Source organism: Primulina eburnea, chromosome 3 (genome assembly GCF_022965805.1).
Source record: "Primulina eburnea isolate SZY01 chromosome 3, ASM2296580v1, whole genome shotgun sequence".
In the NCBI taxonomy this organism is placed as follows: domain Eukaryota; kingdom Viridiplantae; phylum Streptophyta; class Magnoliopsida; order Lamiales; family Gesneriaceae; genus Primulina; species Primulina eburnea.
In genome coordinates, this window is record NC_133103.1 from 9643728 (window position 1) to 9670641 (window position 26914).

At 35.5% G+C, this 26914-nt stretch overlaps 4 protein-coding genes across 4 annotated transcripts; 2 read left to right on the top strand and 2 right to left on the bottom strand.

The window, feature by feature from the left end:
- Positions 1-658: 658 nt before the first annotated feature.
- Positions 659-3731, top strand: LOC140826720 (thioredoxin-like protein AAED1, chloroplastic; the record flags this gene model as incomplete). The annotated part of the gene is made up of 9 exons (XM_073189223.1): positions 659-869; positions 1496-1637; positions 1735-1780; positions 1949-2008; positions 2461-2497; positions 2725-2804; positions 2972-3063; positions 3239-3299; positions 3501-3731. Coding segments are annotated over 9 exons (798 nt in total), but the record flags the coding sequence as incomplete, so codon positions are not given.
- LOC140826158 (pentatricopeptide repeat-containing protein At5g02830, chloroplastic) lies at positions 3716-9396 on the bottom strand. The gene is made up of 12 exons (XM_073188318.1): positions 8778-9396; positions 8303-8390; positions 7654-7858; positions 7119-7226; positions 6807-6971; positions 5870-6433; positions 5309-5374; positions 5109-5189; positions 4890-4987; positions 4462-4666; positions 4166-4226; positions 3716-4011 (listed from the first exon to the last, which is right to left on the bottom strand). The coding sequence occupies exons 1-12, from the start codon at positions 9310-9312 to the stop codon at positions 3716-3718; spliced, it is 2472 nt and encodes an 823-aa protein (XP_073044419.1). The 5' UTR covers positions 9313-9396.
- A 1995-nt stretch (positions 9397-11391) lies between these two features.
- On the top strand, positions 11392-14704 carry LOC140826160 (probable serine/threonine-protein kinase PBL7). The gene is given in 6 exon segments (XM_073188321.1): positions 11392-11603; positions 12411-12577; positions 12708-12897; positions 12987-13378; positions 14041-14238; positions 14240-14704. Coding segments are annotated over 6 exon segments (1251 nt in total). The 5' UTR covers positions 11392-11506; the 3' UTR covers positions 14447-14704.
- Positions 14705-17255: 2551 nt separating this feature from the next.
- Positions 17256-26062, bottom strand: LOC140826159 (uncharacterized). Its single transcript, XM_073188320.1, has 18 exons — positions 25785-26062; positions 24983-25052; positions 23895-24560; positions 23618-23803; positions 23065-23178; positions 22441-22499; positions 20995-21061; positions 20867-20918; positions 20690-20782; positions 20499-20582; positions 20007-20422; positions 19711-19772; positions 19447-19516; positions 19190-19270; positions 18998-19099; positions 18243-18367; positions 18066-18153; positions 17256-17583 (listed from the first exon to the last, which is right to left on the bottom strand). The coding sequence occupies exons 1-18, from the start codon at positions 25829-25831 to the stop codon at positions 17485-17487; spliced, it is 2481 nt and encodes an 826-aa protein (XP_073044421.1). The 5' UTR covers positions 25832-26062; the 3' UTR covers positions 17256-17484.
- Between the last annotated feature and the right edge of the window lie 852 nt (positions 26063-26914).

The window sequence follows — 26914 nt, forward strand, 5'->3', positions numbered from 1 at the left end:
CCTATACTAACCAATTTGGTTCGTCAATGTGACATCGACGTCAAATTACATATACAAGTTACAACCTAGAAAAATACAAATTCATTTTCTTTGTTAAAAACAAAAAGGTCAAAACAATAATTATTTTATCCTTATATTGATCAGTTTTTTTTTTTAAATTCAACATGTTCCTCAAATTTTGCAACCACAAAATCTGTAACTCGATTTGTCTTTTTGTTAAGGATTTTTTAAATATAAATTTCCAAATTTGATTATGAGTATCCAAATTTTATTATTTGATTGCAAAAAATATAAATATGTATTTAAATCATGTATTCTACGTTATTTAAGTTACCATAATGATTTAAACACGCGCAATCAATGTACCGTAGAAGCTAGAATCTTTTTAAATTTTCCTATATTGAATAAACTGCTCCACCGAGATTAGGCTTGTAGCCCAATGATCTCCCTTTTTGTCGGATTAGCCGGTTTCTCGGTTCGATCCCTTCACGTCGCCGCGTGTGTTGTAATAAAAAATAAATAAGATAATAAACTGCTCCACCTCACCACAGTTGGACCTACGCAAAATATATAAAGAAAACAAAATATAAATGCGCACAGAATTTTGGGACGCGTACTCTGGTTTCCAAGAATCACCAGCCACAGAAGCTAATTCTGGTTTTCTCAAATCTCCAATGGCGTTTGCTCTTCCAGTAGCCACAGCGGACGGGAGGATCACACAAAAAATACTGTAACTGCCAGCAAATTACACATTCCAACAACGTCTATCCGCAGATTCCAAAAGCCATCGCCCTCATGCTCGCGTTTCCACCGGTCTCTCCAAACCAAGAATTCGCCGTATACATGGTCCGCCATCTCCGGATCCACGGGTAAGATTTTGTTTCAGTTTTCCTTGTTGGATTGCTTTAGAACTAAGCAAGGTAGCAGGGAATGTGCGAGTTAGCTAGTTCGATAATTCTTCAGACGAATATCTTTTTGATTTTGAGTGAATTAACTAATTTGATAATATTTTATAAATCATATATGATATATGTGATATTCAATGTGTGAATAAAATAGCAGTAATGAAACTCAGAATACTGGCGTTTGGATAAAATTGAGGAGAAGATGATGATGATGATGAAGTCATCGTCATTTTTGCATTGATATAAAAGTGAGATTGAATTTACTTTGTTTTCTCTGTGTGTATGTGCAAGTTCGAGCTCAGAACTCGAGTGAAATGCCTCACGGACTGCTCATCTTACTCCTCAAACCTGTTTCATACAGCCAAACTTGTTTCATACAGCCAGTATCTTTGTTAATTAGGATTAAATGGGAGAGATGTCGTGACAGGAAAGCGAAATAAGTTATACGACTATGAAAGATAAATGTTTTTTTCAGGCGTTTAAAGTTTGCAAAGTTGAAGAACATCCCAAGAATCTTGTCTATTTTATAAGTGCTTGTGAAATATGATGCAATGCATTGCGAAGTCGAAGTGACTTCTTTATGATCGTAGGTGCTGAAACATCTTCAGCGGCCGAGGGTACCGCTAGCCAGTTGGACAATGTCGTGGTGTTAGATTTGAATGGAAAGGAAATCCACATTTCTGATTTGTGGAAAGATAGGAAAGCTGTTGTTGCATTTGCTCGACATTTTGGGTGACTATACTGGAGATTTCTGCTTTGATCATTTGCTTGTGGATTGTTGAAATGGGAAGGGAAAAAATTTACGTGATTTTCACATTTACCACTGCAGATGTGTACTCTGTCGAAAAAGGGCTGATTATCTAGCTAATGAGAAGGTAACTTACGCCGAAAGGAAGAATCTCTCTTTGATTTTGGAACGCTGATTCCCGGATAGTTGCAGATGGTGTCACTCGATTAAAAATGATTCTACAATATTTTAGTTACCATCATGATTTTCACTGCCTGTTATTTTGATGAATGAAATTTCTGTTTTTGTTTCATAGGATAAGTTGGATGCAGCTGGCGTGGCACTAGTCTTAATCGGACCCGGTAGTGTTGATCAGGTTTATTTACATTCCGAATTTTCGGGTTCATTACAGAAGTAGCAACGCCAGTTTTTCAATAGAACTTGAATTAACGTTTTTCCTGTTTTTACCAAGTTCTCCGAGATCCTGAGATACTTCTTTCAAGTCATGTTTACATAATTTGATTTGTGTTCTCTTTCAAGAGAATAATAACTACAAAGTACCAAGACTTTTATATTAGGACATATATTGTATTTCATGATGTTACGGACAATATCATAATAAAATGTCGGACTCCTCTAAGAATCTCTTAATTATTTGCCATAGTTATGTGACATATGGGAAATTTCTTGATTTTGTGTCCAGCATTGCATTTGAACAATTTTAGTTTCCTCCAAACACAAAAATACTATCAACTTCACACAATTTGCATAATTTGTTTAATCCCTAACTTAGATAATTTATTCCATTGGTAACAAGTTCTCTTGCAGGCAAAAGCATTCTCTGAGCAAACAAAGTTCCAAGGAGGTTAGTTTTTGTGATGTTGAATTCAAACTAGTTTTCAATGGAGCCGCATTATGTTAAAAAAATTCTCCCTAAAATTTGTTCCTTTTCACCATAAACTATTTCTCAATCTTCATCATTTCATGAAAAATAGATGCCGCAAATGATTAGAAGATTTTTTTGTGCAACTTTATAAACTTCTTCGAGGTCTGGATGGACTGAATAGTTTGGAATATATGTGTTTTCTATAGAGGTATATGCAGATCCTAGCTATTCATCATATAAGGCGATGAATTTCGTCTCCGGTGTTTCTACCACATTTAGCTCTGGGGTACAGTGACACTCCTATTACTGTGTTTTAATGTAACATCTCCAACACGAGTTCTCACCACATTTCACTAGCTATACAAGATTTTGTTATTTGTGCAGCTCGTTTGTGGTCTTTAATTATTGGCACAAGATTCTCGCCTCAAACATTTTTAAAATTGTTATTTGCAGGCGGGTTTGAAAGTAATAAAAGCCTACTTGGAAGGGTATCGCCAGGACTGGGCACTCTCCTTTGAGAAGGATACCAGGACAAGGGGTGGCTGGTATGTGTATCAATATATGTATATATAGATCGATACCATTCAAAGGGGGGATGGAGGAAAACCTCTCACAAAACTAACTTGTGTTGGCAGATGTCTCTGTATAATTTTCCTTGCAATTCCCCTTCAAGCCATTCTCTCGCAGAGGTTCAAGCCTTTGATTTTTGTTAATTTGCAGGCAGCAAGGTGGGATTATTGTTGCTGGTCCTGGTAAAAATAACATCTCATATATACACAAGGTATGCCACCTACTACTCTTTTCATCATATGTGACTTTCTTGAAACATAGTCGATATTCAACTTGGAGACTGTTGATTGCTAGAGTGGATACAGTTTTACAGATACTCAACCGGATATCCTTGATATTATGATCCTAATAAGTAATATCAACCAATTTTACATTCACCCGGTCTTATAATGTTTTTTATTAATTTAAACAGGATAAAGAAGCAGGGGATGATCCAGATATAGAAGATATCCTGAAAGTATGTTGTTTACAAGGCGCTTGAGTATTCTCTGATCATGTAAATAGTATATTCTGTACTTGCAGTGTTAAATAAAGAATAATGCTGTAGTTTTTCGAAGGATCTGGAATAGTATGGTGTGTAAAATTTTGGGATGTTCTTACCTATTTTACATTATAGTATGTTAATGGTTAATTTGTTGCCGCATCGAGCCGTCTTTGCAACCAATGCTGTAGTGATTCCCTGGTCACCTTTAGCCTCTGCAGAGCTACTGGTCTCCTGCTAGGAGATTTAGATGCTGGTGGCAAACTGCTACCTTCATGTACTTCTTCTAATCTCAAATTTTGATATTTTACCTCTGATGAGAGAACCTGAAGCCCTAAGTCGCGATGCAGTAGTCTAATCACAGCTTCCCTAATTCCATTCTCATCTTCATAGAGTTCTCGGGCTCCTAATATGATCAAGACATCATCTTTCACTGAATCTCCTAGAACCAAAAAAAGGGTATACAGTCTTTCAAAAAAAGGGCAGCATGTTAAATACAGCTGTTATACTATCCACTGGATATGAATCTCTTGTGTGTCGATTAGGTGTGGCTAGTGTGAGTTTGAAATTTCAAATGTGGACGACGAATCCGTCACCTGCAATGTACTTTTCTTTGATCTTCCTCAGAACTGCCAGAACGACTATCCGTGCTTCCACCTAATGATGTATATAGCAAATGATCTGGTCAAATTCGGCCAAGAAAATGAAGTAATCCTATGCTTAGTTTCATTTTTCGAAAATGAAAGCAAACAATACCAAATGAACTAAGACTAAAAAAAATATCCATTGTCCTAAGTTTGTTAATGCAATTTTGTTTTAAAGGTGACTGGACTTTGTAAAGCAGTTCCATCAGATCACAATATTCAAGGCCACGGGTAAGTGCGTGCTGTACCTTTGTGAGACTTCGAAGATCAATGGAAAGGCTATCAGCATTGTTTTCTTGCAAGTGTTCTGCAACTTTCTCGAGTAGTATACTTTCAGGCCTAAAATCGGTCCTCTGAGAACAACATTGGTCAGTCGCCATTGTTCTATTCTGTATTACACCTTCACACCACTCCTCAATTAGTTGCTTGAGATAGTAGTCGTTCGATTTGTATCTGTAGAGTTATTCATACATCAAACGTATTATAACAGACACCACATATTGCACCATGCACAACTAATTCAGAAGTAGTAGAGGAAAGAAACAAACTGCACACAAAATTTGAGATTCTTTTATGTTTGAGAGGGACTCGTATCACCTTTCAGTTACAGCGTAAAATTGTTTGTGTCCTAATATGCACAACTAATATGCGGTCGTACAAAGTAAATCTAACATACCCTGCTTTTCTCATATCCTGATATATAGCAAGGCATTGTTGTACTTCCTGCAGTGAACCGTACCTACTACGAGCTCGAAGAATAGTGTTGTAAGTCACCTGTGATCACAAGTTTGATGTTAACAAAAATGAAACAGAAGTCCATTCGGATGAACTTTTTAACCTATTGTGACAGAAGAAAAAGAGGAAAAATTAAAAACAATTACACTGAACACCTTACCATATTCGGTTTTACTTGATATTTTTCCATTTCTGCAAATAGCGAAAATGCAAGCTTCAGATTGTTGTGTTTCACACAGACCTGTAATTAAAAAAAGAAAAGAAACAAACATAGTGTCAATTAACTTTGAGCAACTCTGTGCTCCGCTCCTCAGAGCCTAAAAAGAATGCAAAAGAAACTTGATTAAATGATCTCTGAACCTTAATAGCTGTTGTATATGTAACAACATCAGGTTGAATGCCAGTTTCATGCATGGAACTCAAGATCTGCTATGCAAGAAGAGAGCACATGTTTTAAAATTTTTGAGTAAAAAATTCTAAAGACTTTTGGAAACCAAAACTTATAACAAAACATGAAAGCATGCAGGCCATCATTGAATTTTCTAAAGAGGTCATTTAAGTTATTGGTAACAACAAATGAGATTCTGGAACTATCGAATCCACTAGGCATGGTGTTTGATTAAATGATTCGAGAATTTCTTCCTAGTTCGAACTATAACCTGGAACCACCTTTTATCTGCTTAGACGCCTTTTAAGACCCTACGCTTAAGTGTGATAATCACAAAGTATGGTCAGACTTTTACCAACTGAGTGGGAATTATATTATTAACAAGCAACTCACAGGATCAAATAATCGTATAATATAATGGAAAAAGTTTCCGTAAATTAATGGCATTTCGTAATGCTAGCAACAGGTATCAGAAATTAAGGGTAACAGGTTTCGTGATCATATCCTTTACATGATGGGTTAGATTAGGTTACCTGTGCTGCGGTTGCAACATTCCCTGAGTCTCCACAAATATCAATCAAGATCGACCAGCTTATATTATTAGGAGAAAGGCCCAAAGTTTTCATTTCACCCATCAAAGCTTTGGCTCGGTAATAATCAGTGCCACAGGCTTTCATCATGATATTATAGGTCGAAGTTGTAGGCCTAAATGGAACTTTAACGGTTAAGTGCCTGTAAGGTGAGGAACTCTTTTTCATTTGATCAATAGCTAGAAATTCCTCTGCATTATATTGGTTATGATCTGCGGTAGTTTGATGAAAACCTCTTTCTTTCCAGCATTGAAATAGCCGAAAGGCCCTATCAAATTGGCAAGCTTCAACGCAGGCATGAAGAAGAATATTGATACATTGTGAATTTGGTTGGCCACCAGCTAGAAGCATCTCTTCAAATAACTTAACTGTTTGCTCGACCAGACCTGCATTTGCGCATGCATTGATCAACGATGACCATGTAACCGTGTTCGGAATGACATCAGATGCAGTCATATCTTCTTTGATTTCTAAAGCCAATTTCCACATTTTGGCATCTGCAAAGATCTGAAAGTTGATGGAAGGGTAGAATGACTTTAACATTCTCAAAAGTATTATTTTCAGACCAGAGAATACAAACTGGAACACAGCACAAAAGAATATATAAATGATGCAGAATATTTGAATATGCATCCCAAATATTATTTCAAGAGCTATTTAATTTGCAACATTAGGCTAATGCATACAAGGGCAAAAATAGGTACTGTTCCCATTTTGAACCTTTAAAAAAGAAAAGAAAAGAGAGAGAACATATCACAAGCGTTGTGCATGATACAATAAAGTCGAAACTTTTTAGTTGTGATATTGACCAGCCAAATAACTGACAGGAATCAAGACTCCAACTTAGTCCACAAAATAGTCAATGTAAACAACCTTACACCTTTATCATTGTGCTATATGTGAAAACATCCAGTTTCAGCGCTCCTTTTGACTCCAAATCTCGTATGCCCTTATAAATGTCCTGGGCAAGTTCAACTCTTTCAGCAAGGCAGCATGATTTCAAAAGGATGTTGTGAGATGCAATGTCAACAGTCACCCCAAGTTTCTGGATAAAGCACCTGAGTAAATATTCTGATATAGTATTTCACCCATTACATGCGCTAAATAAATTTCAAAAGTGAGGCATGAATCATTACATAGAACTGGGGAAGCTGGTGGGAGGCGGGGATGAGAGAGTTTAAAAGAACCTTACCCTCATCTGTTTGTATACATTCATTGTGTAATGCAAATCACCGGCATTCACATTCATGAGACTGTTAAAGACATATGTATTTGGGGTGACCTTGCTGGCAAGCAACTCCTGTGACAATTTCAGATGTTATGGCAGCAGGCATTCACCCACTAACATCCATAAAACATTATATAAAGAAAACCAAGTACACTGTGGCGAATGGAGTCTCCAATAATTGTTCTCAATTAGTTTCAAACCAGATTCTTTACAAGTGCCTTGAATATACCACCCAATAGAATATTAGAGTTCTATTGAATTTTTCTTTGTGTTGTTTTTGGTGTTTACAAGTTATCACTTCTACTTTGCAAAATTTACAAAATGGCATGGTTCAGAACTACTCATTGATTCTAGGTGATAAGCAAGTCCAGAAGGTGAGGAAAGGGAAAGAAACATAAAGGTAATAACATCTCAAAAACAACAAGAGATGCATAAAGGCAAAAACATGGTTTAATAAAAAAGAGCTGAGCATATGTCGAGTAGAATTTATCACAAGTACCTCAAAAATGGTCCTTGACTTCAAGTAGTCACCGCAAAGTCCACACACATCTATTATTGTCCGGTAGGCATGCATACTAATACAATTCAAGTTCTGCTTGGAAGCTTCAAAGGCTCTCAGAGCAGACATCAAATCCCCTTTCTTTCCAAATTCAAGAATTACAGTGCAAAATAGAATTTCCATATGAGGGCAAATCTGTGCATACCTGCAGAAGCAACATTGAAGCTTTAAAATAGAGATCACACCAAGATATTAAAATGTAATCGCAGAAGCAATTATAGATGGTTCACACACAAATAATAAGACTAATCTGTTTGATCAACAGTTTTCTCATGTCAATGCTGACTAAGATTAGCAATACCAAATGAGATACACAACATCCAATAAAGAGTGATAATACTGCAAAGATTAACGTAGTGATAACCGAATAGAACAAAAAATGAAAGCAAAATTGAGCCCCTTAGCAAGTTGAGCAGAAACATGGACATACAAACACTTCAAATTAGGATAAAGTCATTAAAGGAAGACAGCTTCGAAAGTCATAAGTAATTCAACTCTCAGTTGTGGTAACATTTTCATTTTTTGTTATTCAGCTCCAAGAGCCTAAATCAAGGAAACAGAAAGCAAAAATGCACTGAAAACCAACAACCTTATGGCTGTCATAGGGTTCCTCTTTTTGATGCAAAGGTTTATGATATGAGAAGGCTCCGCCAATTTTTGAATTGGAAATTGAAATCCTGAAACCATGAAACATGCATTCATTAGATGTTACCCAAATTATTCGGTTATCGATTTCACAAACATATTCGTGCAGCCAAAATGGATTAAGGTTTTAACCATTCGTTTTGCATTCTACTAGCAACTATATACAATTCATTCTAATCGCAGCAGAAACTTTACAACACCAACAAACAGCTCATAACATTGAATAATGATCCAATCAATTAGTAAATTTGAGCACAAAAATATATACGAACAAAAATAAACCCTAAATCATCAGTAGGCTTTTAATGCTTTATCACAATTCACAAGCATATTCCCGACTAAGGCCTGCTCAAATTGCAAAACAAATAGGTTAAAAATTCATTCAGACATGGTTTCATCTAGCACCGTTAAGGTCTTACCATGAAGAGTTACCATCAAGTCCACAATTTGATCTACTTCACCGCATTTCAACATTCGTCCACACTCCCCTCTGATTGCATCCACTGCGATTCCATCAAACAGCTGTACAGGCTCAATATCAAGCTTTCGAATGCCATTAAACACCAGTTCAACAACACTATCCAACTTCCGCTCTCGAATCATCCTCGCAACCCCTCTCTCAACACTCTTAGCATCCAACAAGGCTGAAAATTCCGACGCCTTCACGCCTGAAGCTACCATGCTCTCAGAGACCATAAGAAAATCCTCAAACCTCCCATCCTCGGCGAGCTTCGAGGCCAGCTCAGCGTAGTACACAAGGCTTTGGTGTTTGTCCCGTCGAGAAGAAGAGAGCAGTGGAGGAATGGAAGTGTATTGGGGTTTAGACTTGGAATTAGGATTCGGCAGTGACTTGCTTGAGCTCCGGCGGTGGAGTCTCCGGGCTTTGTCGAGCGGAGGAGTGGCGGAGGGAGAAAAGACGGCAGGGGAAGCGATGATCGATAGTGCGTCACTCATTTCCTTGCAACAGAATGATCGATGAGGATTGAATTCGAATGGCGGGCATCACGCGAAAATATCAAATGGTGAGCAACTATTTAACAACTTCGAACTCAGGCCAGGCCAGGCCACGCACTGATATACAAGTCAAGTTGCACGTAAAATTTGTCTATCATCATAATAATAAATACACCCCCAGATTTTATGTTAAATCTTAAGTTGATTTGAATAAATAATTTTCCTAGGGAACAAAATGTATTAAATATATAATATAAAATGAATAATTAGATTTAGTATAAAAATACAAGATATGATATCACGTGTACACACAATATGTTATTTCTAAAATGTGAAGTCATTTTTAATGCAACTGTTGAGATTATAGACATAGCTTTAACTCTATCCCAAAAACTAATCTGATGTAAGATTCTTAAAGTTCATAATCTTAACGATAATAAATTAATATTGTAATTTATAAAGTTATACTCTTTATTATTATTATTTTTTTTTTTGTTTTTTTTGAATGTATGTAGTTGGAGGAGCTCTTCTTTAATTAGATGAGAAACTCTAAGAAATATGTAATAACCAATATATTAGAGCACAAGTTGTGTGTTTAGAGTATAATGTTCTTAACTAGTAAATAGATATATATTGTGTTTTGACGTACAAAAAAAAATAAAAAAAATCAAGAATCGTCATGGACAAATAATTGGTTCCAAGCAATTTGCTCAAACCAGACAAAGTCGATGAACTTCACAAAATCAATATAATCATTGAAACTAAAGACGATAGCATTTAATGCGTCCACGGTCAATGAAAAATGACAAAAAAATTTAACTGACAATAGCACGGAAACAATAGTACGGAGTTACATCTATAAAATGAATAAATATCTAAGAAAAAATAGAGCGATAAGAAGGATTCATCTATATTAATGCACCATTATTGAATCATCATGGATGTCCATTATCTGAATATGGATGCTCACACTCAGTCTCACGCTCACTGACATATCTGTTCTTCAAATCTATAAGGATCAATGTACTTGCCTTGCAGTAACTTGTTGCTGCACATGGACTGAATCTTCGAGACCGATTATACTTACAAGATGAAGAAAAACGACGAAAAGGTTGGGGTTAATTATCAAGATCAAATTCATGGGCATAAACATGGTTAGCAAGCTAGCTCACGAGTTCAATTTTGGTTTACAAAGTTTATATAAACATACTAATGCACTCAAATAACAAATTCGAGCTCTTCAACAATTTTTTGAACTTTAGATATAAAATCAATAAGGGTGTTTTTATATATATTAAGAATAAATAACTATTTCATACATTAAAATGTAAATTATTTAAAATTTGAGACAGAAAACCAGTTCACTAAACGACGAATGACGATTTGAGTTTCAACTTAGGTTTAACTCAATTATTTTTATGTTGCATTTGAGTATGAATTTTGGGCAAAAACTTGTGTGAGACGGTCTCACGGGTCGTATTTGTGAGACGGATCTCTTATTTGGGTCACCCATGAAAAAATATTACTTTTTATGCTAAAAGTATTACTTTTTATTGTGAATATGGGTAGGGTTGATCCGTCTCACGGATTATGACCCGTGAGACGGTCTCACATGAGACTCACTCTGAATTTTGATTATAATTTTATTATTAACATTTAAAAAAATAAATCGAATCTTAAATTTTTATTTTTTTATCAGTAAATAAATTTCACACATCAAAATTAGTCCAAATACAAGATACCCCACACATTCACAAGTTCAACAAAAGTAGAATATATTTTGAATTACATAATTATTGGTTGAATATAAAAATAAATATATTTGAAATATATCGATTTCAAATGTAACTTTAAATTCGATTAGTCCGATGTTTAGATTTTAGAATGATTTGCCAATATAAAAATCACTAATTATTTATATGTTTATAATTCACTCTCTATTATTGGAGGTATATCAAAATACTTTATAATAAAAAAAGGAAAATAAAAAAGTTAAAGAAATTGAGATGATCTCAAACATCAGTGTAATATAAAATAAAATTCATGAAATTAATTTTATAAACTTGAAAATAATTTGCACTGTGAATATTCTCGTTTCCTCTTATCATCGACATTCAGAGAATTGATTAATTAAACCTTCTCCTTCTTCTCTCCAGCTGTGTGCGCGCGTGTGTGTGCGAGAGAGAGAGAGCAAATGGGATGGTTTCCCTGCGCAGGACAATCAAAGTTGGACTCGAAGAAGAAGAAGAGGAAGAAGAATCAGTCTCTTGATCCAATCCGACCCGCTTCGGGTGTAGTTTCCATTTTATTTTTTGCTTCAATAATTTCTCACTTCATTTAAAGGGATTGATTCTTTTTTGGAAGTAGAAATTTCTTTGTATAGAGCAGTTCTCTGTTTCTCGTTATTTGTTTATGTGTTTGATTAATGATGTTCTAAGGGTTCTTGAATAAAGATGCTGTCTTTCTTTAAACATATTAAAAAGTTTGATTCTTTTGTGGTTTTATGCCCTTACCTTTTGGTCCTATGCTTGAATGAGCCCGAGTGGTTGAAATTTTGTGCTTTGTTGGTTTTCAGATCTCTATTGTGAATTAGAGGTTTCTTTTTTATGATTGCTTAGTTGTAATATGAACAAACATGATTTGGTACAAGTCTTTTTGGTTTGAGCTGAGGATATGACCTAGATTCCAATGATTCATGCTTTTAATAAAAGGATTTTTACACAGAAAGAACAAAGGGATGCAAATTCATGCCATTTGTTTTCTGGGCTGCCCTTCTGGGAGAGGCATAGATGGCGTAGTAGTATCTTTGTGATGAGATTTTCAATTGGATGAACTTTCAAGGAGTTTTGAATGTTTAGCAAGCAAATTATCATATCAGGGGACGGATTCTCATTGTATTCGCCTGATATTTACAAATAGTTTACTATTTGATGTATAACAGAATTAGGCCTTCTAATCCATTTTAACAGTGAATACTATAGTTGGTTTGGTGAGATTTTCTGTATTCTTCTCCCTATGGGTATAAGGAAGAAATATCTCCTGTCTTCTTAAACTTCGGTACTTATTCTGTTAGTCTATAATATGTCATTTGTGTTCAGGTATATTTGACGATGCCCTGAAAGATGGATCATCCAATAAAATTGCGGCCAAGATTTTCACTTTCCGTGAAATGGCAGCTGCTACCAGAAATTTTCGTGGTGAGTGTCTTCTTGGGGAGGGAGGCTTTGGTAGAGTGTACAAAGGACAGCTGGAAAGCTCGAATCAAGTATGTGGATTAGATAACCAATCTCATTGTCTACTAAAGTGAAGCCTTTTTCTCTTTTGCTTTTGTGCGTTGGGTTTTTACCCGTTGAGAACTAGCATGTTTTTAAAAAAACTTGTAACGTTCGTTTTAGGTTGTTGCAATCAAGCAGCTTGATCGAAATGGGCTTCAGGGAAACAGAGAGTTTCTAGTCGAGGTTTTGATGCTAAGCTTATTAGATCACCCGAACCTTGTAAATTTAATTGGCTACTGTGCTGATGGAGACCAGAGACTTCTGGTTTATGAATACATGCCTCTGGGATCTTTGGATGAACATCTAAATGGTCTGTTACATAATTAATGTTATTTTAATAATACTTTATACCTAAAATGATGCTATAAAATGTTGGGTCTTGCAAATTTTGTTATACAGATCCAGTACCGGGTAGGAAACAGCTTGATTGGAACACAAGGATGAGAATAGCAGCTGGAGCAGCAAAAGGGTTGGAGTATTTACATAACAAAGCTAGCCCTCCTGTTATATACCGTGACTTAAAATGCTCAAATATATTGCTTGGTGAAGGGTATCATCCGAAGCTATCCGACTTTGGGTTAGCCAAGCTTGGCCCGGTTGGGGATAACACACATGTATCCACAAGGGTTATGGGTACATATGGCTACTGTGCACCTGAGTATGCGATGACCGGACAGCTGACTCTGAAATCAGACGTCTATAGCTTTGGTGTAGTTCTTCTTGAGATTATTTCAGGAAGGAAAGCTGTTGACAATTCAAAAACTGGTGGAGAACACAATCTGGTTGCATGGGTGAGTTCCCATTTTAACAGATTCAGAGGTGCAAGAAACTCTAGTCACTTGTGAGCTCGTTTAGGCTTAGTTTGGAAGTTGGGAGAGAAAAAGGGAGAGAATAGAACAGAAACGAAGGGTGGAGAAAAGGATGGGAGATTTTTAAGTTTCCTTCCATTTTCTCCCACATTAGGAAGGAAACTTTTGTCCTAACACTCTAACAAGTTTTCCCTTCTTTTCCTTCCATTAAAATCTCCCAAACAACCAGATTTTTTAAATTCCCTTCCTTTTCTTCAAATCACAACTCCCAAATGAAGCCTTAAAGCTCCGCTCTAGTACATTTTACTCTGGGTTATGTATTTATAAAGGCCTAACGGCATTTAGTCATTGCATCAATGAACATTAAACTTGAATTCGATTGATGATTGGATAAAGTTCACACTTTTTGGAATTGAGTAACTGATATTAATTTCGATTTGTGCTCAAGCTCAAATTTCACTGCTGATCAGAGTCCGGGTGCTGGATTTTTTCGAGCTGAGTTGACTTGATTGTACCAACCACACGATACAATTTTTTATTTTACTTTCTGACATTTTTTGACGAGATTTTTTTATAAACTAGTTTAAGAAAAATTCCATGATTGTTAATGCTCTAGAACTTTTACATTTCTCTGTTTTTACCAGGCGAGACCTCTATTCAAGGATAGGAGAAAATTCTCACAGATAGCTGATCCAGCGCTCCAAGGTCAGTATCCAGCTAGGGGACTGTACCAAGCTCTTGCCGTTGCAGCAATGTGTGTTCAGGAGCAACCTAATTTACGACCCATGATCGTGGACGTTGTTACAGCTCTGACATATCTAGCTTCACATAAATACGATCCTGAACCGAATTCAATCCAGAACTCGCGCTGGGGACAACCTTGTACTCCACCTAGAGCCAAAGGAAGCGGCGAAAAGAAACCCAGCAGCAGCAGATCGGAAAGAGAACGGACCCGAATATGATAAGGTCTCTATCCGTGCTATTCATCCTTATCAGTTTTTGGGAATTCCCGTGCTGCAACCATTCTTGAAAATGCAACCTAGAAGTTAAGCCCTTGTGCTGAGTTGGTTTGATGATGATCATCTTTTTTGTGTATGGGTTTCTATATTTAGATGAACGGCTTATCTCTGATCGTTCCACGTGCCTATTTCTTGTTCATTTATAGAATGTTACTCTAGATGTTTGAGTTTGTATGGTTAAACAGCAGAAAATGACTGTGGGATAGGTGTTGATTGATTTTTAATGAAGATTGTGAGGAAACTGTTGTACATATTCGTTTGCATTTTAACCGATGCGTTTTTATTGATATTTTTTTGGTTTTTAAGGGTCTTGAGGAGCATATGTTTAAATATAAGTCAATACAAAATGATCTGGCACTAAAATAAAAGTTTGGGACGATGTGTGCTACGAGACCCGATTATAACAAAATTCCTACTATGCGAGCTAATATCTTTTCTGGACATAAAGTTAGACGGAATCGGGCATCGATTGAATCCTACAAGATCGAGCTGACAATAAACTTTGCTAGCATCTTCCATCCCCATGCAACGTAACTGATTTGGCTTCTTTTTTTTGGTTCCATGATGGTAGTCAAACAACCAGGAAACTTCAGAATTGGAGTAATTATCTATAATAAATTGTTCGGATGTGAAGGTGTCGAGGACTCTGAAATACTGTTTGTTATATGTATGAATCTGATGTGCAACTGCAGGATGGAGCCTTGCAGTTGTTACTGTTTATTTAGCGACAAAAAATATTCTTTGGTCGCAGTAGAAATATTGACAGATATTTTAATCTGTCTCATAGATTCATTCGGTCTGAATGCTACATGCTAATTGGCCATGCATTCACTTCTCACTGACCATCACTAAAGTTGGAGATGGAAATAAAGCAAATCACGTTTTGACGCACAATGAATCCATTCTGCTCTTATTTTACACTGGATTAGTAGCTACATAAATCTAAACAGTTCACCAGTTCTCAAATCATCAGTCAAAACATGAGTAGTCCAATACCCAGATATAAAAACTTTACGAAATTAAACTAACCACTCTACCAGCACATTATATTGCTAGAGACACTTTTATTCCGATTTGGCGATTCCACTTGATAAACACTCAAGAAAATGATGAAACCAAGGAGTACAATAAATAATGATAATAGTCGTCGTTCTCCATTAGAAACCTCACCTGCGCCTCTAAAGACCTATGTGTTTCCCTGCATCAACCCCTCTGCTTTGGGAGTGTCAGCAGTAGCCTCAGCATGAGCACGAGTAGATTATGGCCACAGCCCGACATACTATCAGGGAGCCTCTAAAGCAGGTTGCGAGGGCTCGTAGTCTGACAAAACAAACAAATGGAATGGAGATTGGAACAAAGTAACAAATATAATAGACAACATTTGACTCTTTGTTTTATGAATGGATGTTTGGAAGCTTAGAAAAATAATCAAAATACAAGTTGCCGCCGAAACTTATTTTCAAAAGTAATGTTTTTCATTGGTGATCTAAATAGAATATTTGTATTACAAAATTGACTCGTAAAACTGTCTCATGTGAGTTTTTGTGTATAATATATATACCGCTTCAAATACTCATCGAGTTGGATAAATTGACAATAATACACTTTAATTGGTTGGTAAATCCATTAATAGTTTAAATTCTTAAAATAAATTAACTAAAAACTTTAATTACTAAAAAAGTATGGTTAAATAATATAATTTTAAACATAGAAAATACACAAAACAAATATTAAAACTATTAAGTGAATTTTCCAATATTTTATTAAATATCTTATTACTTTTTTCTACTGTAATTCTAAAAGGATTATTTTTTAAAATAATAAAAAAATCTTGCATAAAAGAAATATGAATACTATCAAACTTTTTATTTTAGAAAAAATATAATTAGCAATTTTATAATTAATATATTTGCATATAAAAATTCTTAACAGTAAAAACAGATATATATTGATTTTGATATCTAAATCTGTTTACATAAAATTGAAGAGTTCAAAAGAATATTTTTGTAACAAAAAGTTACAATTAATCATCAGAGAAGTGTTAAAATAATGAAACAGTCTTATTTTGTATCATATCCCATTTTTTTAATAAAATATAAATTTTGCACACACATGTATTTGGTAAAAATTAATGACCGATGTTGTAATACTCATAAGAAGTTTGGATGAAATATGCATAATATTAAACTTTAATGTTAAAAGTAAGATTTTTTTGGTTGTTTTCTATTTTATCAATAAATATGAGAAATTTTAAAATATAAAATAATAGTTGTTGATATGCAAAAATCTTGCATTTAAAATATAAAATAAATTGTTATTATCATCATCATCATCCAACAAGTTCGGGGATGATTTGCTACGAGAATTTGAAAAAATCTTCGAACACAAACTCATACTCGATAACGCACCCCAAACCCATCTTGTTTCAGATTTTATAGTAAACCTGTACACACAGTGCCGTTCGTTATAAATGGTACAAAAGTCCCCGATGGATATCTTAAGTTTGTGACATAAATGTAACAAACATCGTACAACTAATTTAAAAATTACCCAAAGCAAAATTTCGCATTACTATGGATAAATAATAGATCAACTGAAAAATTTTATAGATGATTCGTATTTCTGTGTTTAGAGGATAATAACTTATGTGAGACGATATCACAGATTGTATTTTGTGAGACGGATATTTTATTTAAATCATCATGCTAAGAGTATTAATTTTTATTATGAATATCGGTACGTCTCACAGATAAGATTCGTGAGACCGTTTCACAAGAGATCTGCTCTCAACAGTGATACATCCACTACTCACGTTTGAGCATCAATAATACTTAAGGTCGTTTCAAGGTAAAAAAGATCGTATAAGTAATCATATTCTGTTTACAAGGTAAATTATGCACATCAACAATTATAATTCAACAAAATAACAATTGACGTTGAATCGGAGAACATTGCCGCCTCTTTTTCCAAAATACAAGTGGAAAGGGAACATCGAGCAGCACAAGCACCGCGGCACTTCGGCAGCCGAGGCCATACTCTTTTGTCCAGAAAATTTCTTATTTTTCGCGATTATTGGTGTACATTAGCGTGGTCGTCTGCATTGCTCAAATCAGTACCCTCATCTCTTGTTTTGTTTTCAGCAGGTGCAACAGCATTACTGGGTTTCCCCTGTCAAAGTAGTCTCGTTCATTTTCTCTTTAAGCATCGAGTACATCCGAAAAATTCAGCATAAACAAGGAGATAAACCCGAAATGTAAACACATGATGCCATTGATGTTGCAAGGTTTAGTTATAATACATGAACCACAAGCCACAAAACAACCCTAGCATTTTTTTGAATTTTTAGAAATGTTTTAGTTTTTTCCCCATTTTTTTAAAGTTGAGCAAGTTAGACATAGATGCTTAAGTTCAACTTCTTTCTCCTTAAAATTCAACTTCTTTCCCATTAAAATTCCTGAGTTTGTTGCTAACCAATTCTGATTAAATTGACTTGTGGATTTCTTGTGGATTTATGGTATGCTCATGGGCCTCTGCGGTCCAAATTTGATCGAGTATTCAACATTATGACTATATTTGTCCCATTGTCATGGCTTTAGGAAAAAAAGTGTAAATGGAAGAGTTAACATGTCATTCGAGAACTAGTTATTTACCTTATTCCGATCTCGCCAACCAAGGCCAAAGGGGAGCAAACCTGTCTTCCTTGTGGAAACATCATGTGGAGATTCTGTACGACTAAGCCTACAATAATTTCACCATGGAATAAATAAATCTTTCCAAAAAGGTCAAAGTTCATGGAAGAATGTTGCCGCATTATGTAGCTTACTCACCTTGGGGAAGACGAGGCTTTACTTTGCCCTGATTCATACTGCAACGTAGCTTCCAGCATCGATTCGGCCATAACAGCCCTCCTCTCCATCTCAGCAAGGGTATTCATGGTTGTCTCATACTTTTCCTGCATAAACAAAATAAAAAACATTCAACATTTCCAAATATCAACCCCGAAGCATTTAACCACAATGTGTTATTCTATGCGTAGCCTTGTGCCGGCAGCAGATACTAACTTATGGTTAAAAATGATTAAGCTTAATACATATTTGAAATATCAGATCAGTTGACAGGTCCACAGCAAGCCCCAGTACTAACCATACCTGTGTAGCCACATCCCGCTAATCAGAAATAAGTCGACAAAAGTTAATTAAATGGAACACAAAATCCATGAAGCATATTTCATGTAATTTTAGTTTCAATGATAAATCGCCAGGCTTAGGTTATCTTACACTAGAAAATACTTTGAAACAACTTCTTTGTCGCACTTCATTTACTGAAACCTATACGCATGATTATGTTTCCTGCATTTGCAACTTTTTTACTGTGGCTCTACATGCCACATGGTACAAGATTTATGGAAAAAGAGAATGGCACAAGCCTAATGTTTTGCAAGAGAACTTTGTCTGCGTCGTGGGAGTTTGGAAAACTGGGTAGTAAGTAGAGTCAAACAGGTTTACAGACTATGACAGTTCTAACCTGTTAAAATAAGATGATTTGAAATTCAAGTACTTTCATGAACTATAAGAAATAGAACCTGAAGGACATGCACTGCATATTTCTGAGCAGCTGAATCTTGTTCCGCAAATAGCCGAGCATCTTCAGTCACCTTCTGTTCTTGCTCAACTTTTATTAAAACCTAAAACAAATTGCTCGGAAATATAAATTAAAAAAGAGATCAACCAATTCTACCCAGCTATATATTGAGACGAAAAAGTGGGAAAAAAACCTGAAGCATCGCTTGCTCCTCTTCTTTCTTATCAGCCAGAGCTCGCCGTAGTTCAGCAACCTCTTGCTCCAATTGTTCAACCTTCAGGGTATATATTCAACATTCAGGTGATGTTCGAAACTGCGGCAAAATATTAAACCAGAAATAGGAAAAAAAAATAGTAGATGATTCTCAATTAACCAAGGTGATGTGTACTGGTGAATCAGAAAAATGGCTAAAATTGCTGCTAGGCAAAATACAAAAAAGTTCTAAAATACCCTTGCGCTCAGTTCCCTTCTGTTATCTTGTTTGACCATCTCCATAAGAGCAGCTTCCAATTCTTCCGCCCTAAAAAAGATGACCATCATTATATTGATAAATAAAGATCTATGTATTATTCGAAGAGGCAATTTAGAAGGAGTTCATATCAACCAAACTGTTCAGATTCATCATAATCTCTAAATCAAGTCTGGTGGAAATTAAAATTTCAATTGGAGGATTTCTGTTTGAAGGTCTTGGACGTATATTTTTGTATCAATAACCTGAGCATAGCAGTTCTCTTCTCCTCCAGCAATCTACACAGCTCGGCCTTTAACCAGACCACCTGAAAAGAATTTGTTGATAATTGAATCTCTAGAAGGGCGACCTGATCAAGTCTAGTAATTGTATAATATGATCACTCAATTGTGGAATTGTTTGATGTCCACAAGATACCAAGAATTTCAAATTTGCATATGGATGACCTTAAAATAAAAAAAAGGGATAAGATGTTGAAAAAAATATTATTTAACAACTAAATATGATTTCTAATTGGACGGTCAAATGGATGGTAAGCTACCTGTTCTTGATGATCCGGAAGAGAATCTATTTCAGAATCAACGGTTATGCCCTTTAGAAAAGCATCCAGGTTTCTAGCATGGGATTCTAGATCAGACATTTCACCTACCACTGTATTGGCACTGGGCCTCTTGCTTTCTTTCACAATCAATTCAGGATTGTGCTTGAAACTATATAACTTTGTTGCGAGACCTTTAGGATCTTTAAAAATTCGACCGCCTTTAGTCCTTTCCTCAACAGCTGAAAGTATAGCTGGTCGATGCTTCTCTCTAAGTTCTTGCAGTCTATCTTCAGTTACGGTCAAGAAACCCATGCAAGCAGTCAAAACAAGTTGGCTGCTATCAAATGTAGAACCAGTAAGAGTTTGCAATAACGTGATAGCATCACCTGCATCCTTGGTTGTAACAACAGCAGGACCTGCAAAACACAGTACAAATAATTTAACATGTTCTCCTAATGGAAGCTTTGGTTGATGGAAGGCTAGGGCTATTACCATACAAGTCCATCAAAGCAAGTGCTGTCCGAAATAGCATGACACGGTTTCCTTCAAATAGAAGTACATCCCACACTCGAAGAACTATATTCAAGAAAATGGGTAGTTGTTAATTATTTGACCAAAAATACCAATGAGGCATGCAAAGTACAACTTAATTGAATAATGTAATCCGTTGCATAAGATCGAACCACTTTCCCAGGGAAGCATATTTACGAAAATTGAAAGGAACCAGGGCCCTGATATCCAAGCGACCTGCACTCCCAAGTAATCAAGATGATTGACTGCAAAGTACGACAACAGTGAAGTACTTTATAAATTCAGTACAATTAGCGACAAAGCAGAGAAAATTATAGCATCAGACAGACCTAGTTTGGGAAACTTTTCACGCATCAAGTCCTCAAAAACAAGCTGGTCAACCTAAAATGACAATTCATTAGAAATGCCAGGTTCGGATAAGCATAAAATATTTCCAACGTAGGATTGAAATATTGACCTGTGATTCAATCATTTCTTGTGAGAAATAATCTTCAAAATAGTCATCAATTAGACCAACCAAAGTCCTGAAAGGTTTGGAACAAGCTAGTTTATAAGTTAGCTAATTTGTTACTGTTTGCTTCATAAATAATCATGTCTGCAAAAAGAATGTTCGCATTTATATATTGGTGTAGGGATTCAAAGGCAATACATTTAGTTTTACGTGGAAGACATGGTTTGGTTTTGCTTTCAGTCACTTTATCATTTAAACAACATTTTAATAATTACATAGGAAACAAATTTCTGAATCTAGTCAATATAGCACTTGGATAACATAATACAGAGCAACCAAAATACGACAACTGATATCACATTTATACTCGATAATCAACACAAGAAAGTATTCAAGCTACCCACACCTCTGCAGACATATTCGTTTAAACAGCAATGCAGCTGCTCTTATTTTTCCTCACGGATGTGATTTTGAAATTTAATATAGCTGACGGCTAACAGTATATCGTTGTCTAATGTAATCAAGTAGAGACAAAACAAGGTAGTGAGCACGAAAGTGGTCAACAAGTAAAAGAAACAGAGATAGTCATGAAATATGTTACCAAAATCTGATGCATTGAATGTTTGAGCCAAATATGGAGACAACTAACTGTCAGCGTCCCTAAAGGATAATGTGACACAACAAACTGCGTACAAAATCACAAAGCAATAAAGCTCCAGCCCCTGTGGCCGTCTAGTATAAAGGGCAGGCAGATTTGTGAGAATTCTCGTAGGAACATGGAATTAATAAAAACTTTATTGACCACAATTTCCATTTAAAAATCTACGACATATCATCTGCCAACTTCTAGAAAGATTTGCTGGATGGATTATTGTAAAAGAAAAAGAAAGAAAGAAAGAAAACAAATTATACTAAATACGCTGATTTTTTTAGCCATAGAAAAGACACTATTTCATAAACTATATGACAAAAGATCTGTCGAAATAATTTTGCAAGAAAGTCGGCTTTGGTTTTGAGTTGCCAGGCGAACAATGGCGTGCTGTCCAAGGGAAAAGAGCAAAACAGAGTACATCATATCACCCGAATATGTGGATCTTAATTACATTAATATAAAGAACAGAATTTACAATCCTTTTTGCATGACAATGAGTCAAAGGCTAGAAGTTGAATTTATATTGTAACAGTATAGCTATACGAGTCAGGGACTCAAAGAAAAGTGATTCAAGTTATATTCCATATTTTATGTTTCCTAAAATAAATGACTTCGACACAACAAATACCAAATTTGAATTCATGGTTGAAATAAAGGGAAATTCAGAAGTAAGAATGCCAATAAATTACACACAAAACTTGACAATAATTGATGTTTCCCTTCTACTGATAATCCTCCCAAAATTATCAAGCGCAATCTGGGTTCAGACAAGGGGTTGATAGGTGAAGCTTGAAACTTACCAAAAGGCATTTTCCTCAGGCATCATTAGAAGTAACAAACCAGCAAAGAAATTCATTGCCTGCATGCAGATAGATAAAAAAAATAAAGGTAAAATGTTAGGAATTTATGTATCAAGTCGACAAGAGAGCATGAGATGGCATGAACTGATGTCATCAAATGCATGTTGAAGTAAGAGCCCAGTGTCCTACGCAGCTGCAAAATTGCTGCATTTGCTTATATAGCTAAATTATCCTTTCTTTCCATTTAAGTTTCAAAAAATAATATTGCCTGGACAATTTCCTCATATTTCCCAGCTTCCAGCAATGTGTGAAACTTTTCATTACCAAATTAATAAACTATAGTCTCCCTATAGTTTGCAACTTACTTTGTCACTATCCATGAATGGTCAATGCATTCTTAAACAATTGGTGCATAATTGATGCAAATTTAGCTTTCTAAGCCATCAGTCTAACTGCTGGATATTCTTGATTCCAACGGAAAAATTTGCAGATTGAATAAAAAAGGATCCTGGTTTGTAGTTTATCCTCAATGCTTCAAGCTTCATATTAAACTGCAACATCCAAGACTAAACCAGAGGGATGAAAAGACCAAAAAATGAAAAGGAAAACAAAGAAATTCTTTACCTGGCAATATCCAACAGAGGGGTTATGCCGCGCATATGCCGAAAGAACTCGCCTAAGTGAATTTCTTCCTTTCTCATTTAATGCAGGATGCCCTGGAAATGTTCTGGGCAGATCCTGCAACAAGTCGATGATAATTTAGTTTATTGAGAAGTCTGGATAAATTTCAAAACTGAATATCCTTGGATATAAGATGACATGGAGGGGAGTTTGAGTAAATGTGAACATAATGAGAGGAAGAAAATCAATGGCAAAAACCAGGAGATGACAAAAGAAGAGTCATACAACAAGTAAAAAAGTACAACTATCGATCAGGCAGATGGTCATTCATAGTGAAAGGTTTTATCAACAATGTGAAAGCAATATGAAGATTGTGTACTGAATGGAATATCAAGAAGCTCAGTGCAATTCTTGATACATGCATTTAATTGTGCAAGATAAAAATGACAACTGAATGACAATTATTTAACACAACATTTTAGACAACCATCCAAGATGAACCCTAAAAGAAGCAGCACCTACAAATAAAAAAGTTTGAAGCCATGCATCTAATGACCTTCTCAATCTGCTTTTTCCATTTATCTGGCGAATCAAATCTCTTCCCATTTTGTTGCATATTATCGTCGCCAGACAAAAACTTATTGTGCTCTCGGTCATCATTAGCTTCAATATCATTAGCCAGCAAATCCTGATAATATCTTTCCATTCGACGTGTTCTAACACCAACAAAGGCTTGCCACACCTGCCATATTAAAAAGAAAATATAAAAGACACTTCAATGCTGGACATGGAATTGAAACAATTTCCTCCATAGGTAAAATCCAGGACCACACCTCTCCTCGAAGATCCTTTGGCACTCCTCCACGAACAAGAAACTCTAGCTCTTCTTTCCAAGGGAAGAAAGGTTCTGAGGATATTTTATCAATAGCTATACTGTTTACTTCAGAAGCATTTGGACTATCTTCAACTATCTCATTGTCATAGAATACATCATCTTCATTATCTTCAGAATCTTCTCTTGAGAACCGAGGCTCAATCGATGGAAGCTCATCACGGGATTTTATATTTTTATCCTTAATGTTTTTTCTCTTTTTTATACGTATGTTAGTCATTTGTTCAATAGAACTCAGAGATGGGTTAATGTTAGACCATGTCTGCACATCCCTAGATTTTGGGTGTCGGGTAGTTGGAGCTTCATTGGTGCCAACACTTTCCTCCTGAGTGCAAGAAATAGACCTCTTTTCACTTGAATCATCCCCTTCTCCACTCAACCCTTCACCAGGCTCAGTTTGCTGTGCTTCATAACCCCCAAGCCTTTCTTCAGTTAAATCTTTCCTTTCTTCATCCAATGACTGGGTATGAGCAGGTTCATATGGCAGCTTTGTAACCACCGAAACCGCTAGCTTATTACTATCTTGGTCAGGATCTTGTGCACTAGTAGTTTGTGGTAGCTGCTTAAGAAAATCCCTCCACTTTTGGAGTCTCTCTTCTTCTTCTTCCTGAAATTTTTTGAGTCAATCTAAACCAGGTAGGCATACACTTACTTACAATTCGTCTTTCTTATTGCCAGAAAAAGTATATATGCCCGCCCAACCCTCTTCTGTTTTTCACAAAAGCCAAAATTTAGTTCTTTTCTGACGTAGAAGAAAAGAATCACATCATTGAAACATTGAGAGATGGGAAAAAAAAATGTTTGGTAACTATAAAATTTCAGATTCATACTAAATTTGGCTGCGATAATTGAGATTTGCGAAAATTATGAATATCATGAAATTGGCTTCAACAAAGTGGTCCGACCATCATAAATAAGACGGTCATCAGAGAAGAGATCAAATAAAAGGAAAAAGGATAAGCAAGAGACCCTATCATTTTATAAAGTATGTAAATGTATAATTGAAGATGGTGTAGAAGTAGCAATTACCCGGTAAATATCAGTGTACTCTCGATATCTATGAAGATGTTGAGGTCTCACAGTAAAGCCATATGTATCCCTGTAAACATTTCAGATTATGCATCACAAAGAATCACAAATCCATTCAGTCACTGAAATGCAGTTATACTGTATCTTCATTGATGAAACTTCTATAAGCAGACAAAAAATTTGAACGAAAAGCTATTATTTGCTAAACAAGATCTTGCTTACTGAGATTACCTGGAATCATCTTGCAATGTACGCTTACTCAACAAGGACAACAACATCCTTCATAAGATACCCAATTACACCTCCCATATCTATGTTCTTTTCGGTTAAATCAGATTCCAATCATTTTTTTTTTGTGTCAAACATTCAGCATACACCTCAATACTAAGATACTAAAATACTTCCGTCACTATAGCGATCACAAAATCCACAAAGGACGGCGATCTAAATGTGTGAATCAATTTAAAGCAGGAGTCCTCCAATCAACAATGTATCCAGATTCGTTAGTAGATATGGCAGAATGAGTTAACTCGCTACCTCATTAATCATAAAAACATCTCTCAGAAAACATAAAATTTCTTGAATTTCGGATCCTAGCGTCAAAATCCATACTCTCGCTCACTGAATCCGACAAAACATCTACCATATCCACACGTGTTAAGCTCAGAATCTCACAATCAGCCGTCGTCAGAAACAATAACAGCCAAACACACACACACACTAGCGGAAATCTCGATCGCATACAAACGGACGACACGTATTCGAGTATATGCGCAGGTGTCACAGTGTGTACAGTCATTACCGTTTAGGCTCGTAGTTGAGGAAAACTTGGGAGCGTTTGAGCGTCATCTGCGGCGGCGGAGACTCGTAAAGCGTTTATCGGAGAATCGAATGGCTTCTCCTCGGTCGTAGCTCAACAGATAGCTGAATTTTCCATAATCTCCGCAGCTGATTAGAGCAGAATTTTCTCTCCCTATGCATAGATTTGGTCACGTGTATGCATAGTTGACTGAGAACGGGGTGCACGTGCATGTGGCTTAGCCGGGTTTTGGGCTTGCCCCGGCGGGATAAATGCTAGAATTACCGAGGGGTGAGCTAGTGGCATGTGATCGTGTCGGTGGATTGATCATGTAATAAATGAGATGGACCATATTGATTGGATAGATGGGCCCATCTTCAAATTTGTTTGTCTTAAATTTAATCATTGGTGCTGACGATTCTAACCAAACTGATATTTAGTTAATTAATCATGATTTGGATTCATTTTAAAATTTGGTTAAGTAAAATAGGTTTCAATGATTTATTATTCTATGTGAAAAAATCAAACAATATTTTGTATTTAAGACGGATAATATATATTATCAAACTTGACATTCTTATGCTAAAAATTTTCAATGTCATATTCCGTCTTTTCGTTCAACACAAAATTCAAATAATCATAACATCTCTCATTTAAAAATAATTATAAAATACCAAATCGTATAAAAATAATTTACACAATTGTTTGAATCAATTTTTTTTTATATAATAATTTTTTTGTGCGATACTAATTATTATAATATATGTCTTTTAATAAATTTACTTTCTGGTTACGTTCTAAATTTAATTGGGTTAAAGTCCTTTACTACAAATGTTGTGACATTTCTTGTTGTAGCCATGATTGTTCAGAGGAAGCAGTAGAAATATGTGGTGAAAAAGATATAATTATATGTCTTGATTATCATGAAAAAATTATGTTATTTTAAGTATCGTTTTTGTTAATATATTTATTTATATTTTCTTTATATATATATATATATTAACAATGTCATGGTGTATTATAATTGGTGTTACACATTACATTTAAAATGACAAAATTATCTGTTCGTCTGTTTTAAAGTAAAAATGAAAATAAAAGGTTTATAAGAGAGAAATTATTAATTTTATATTTTA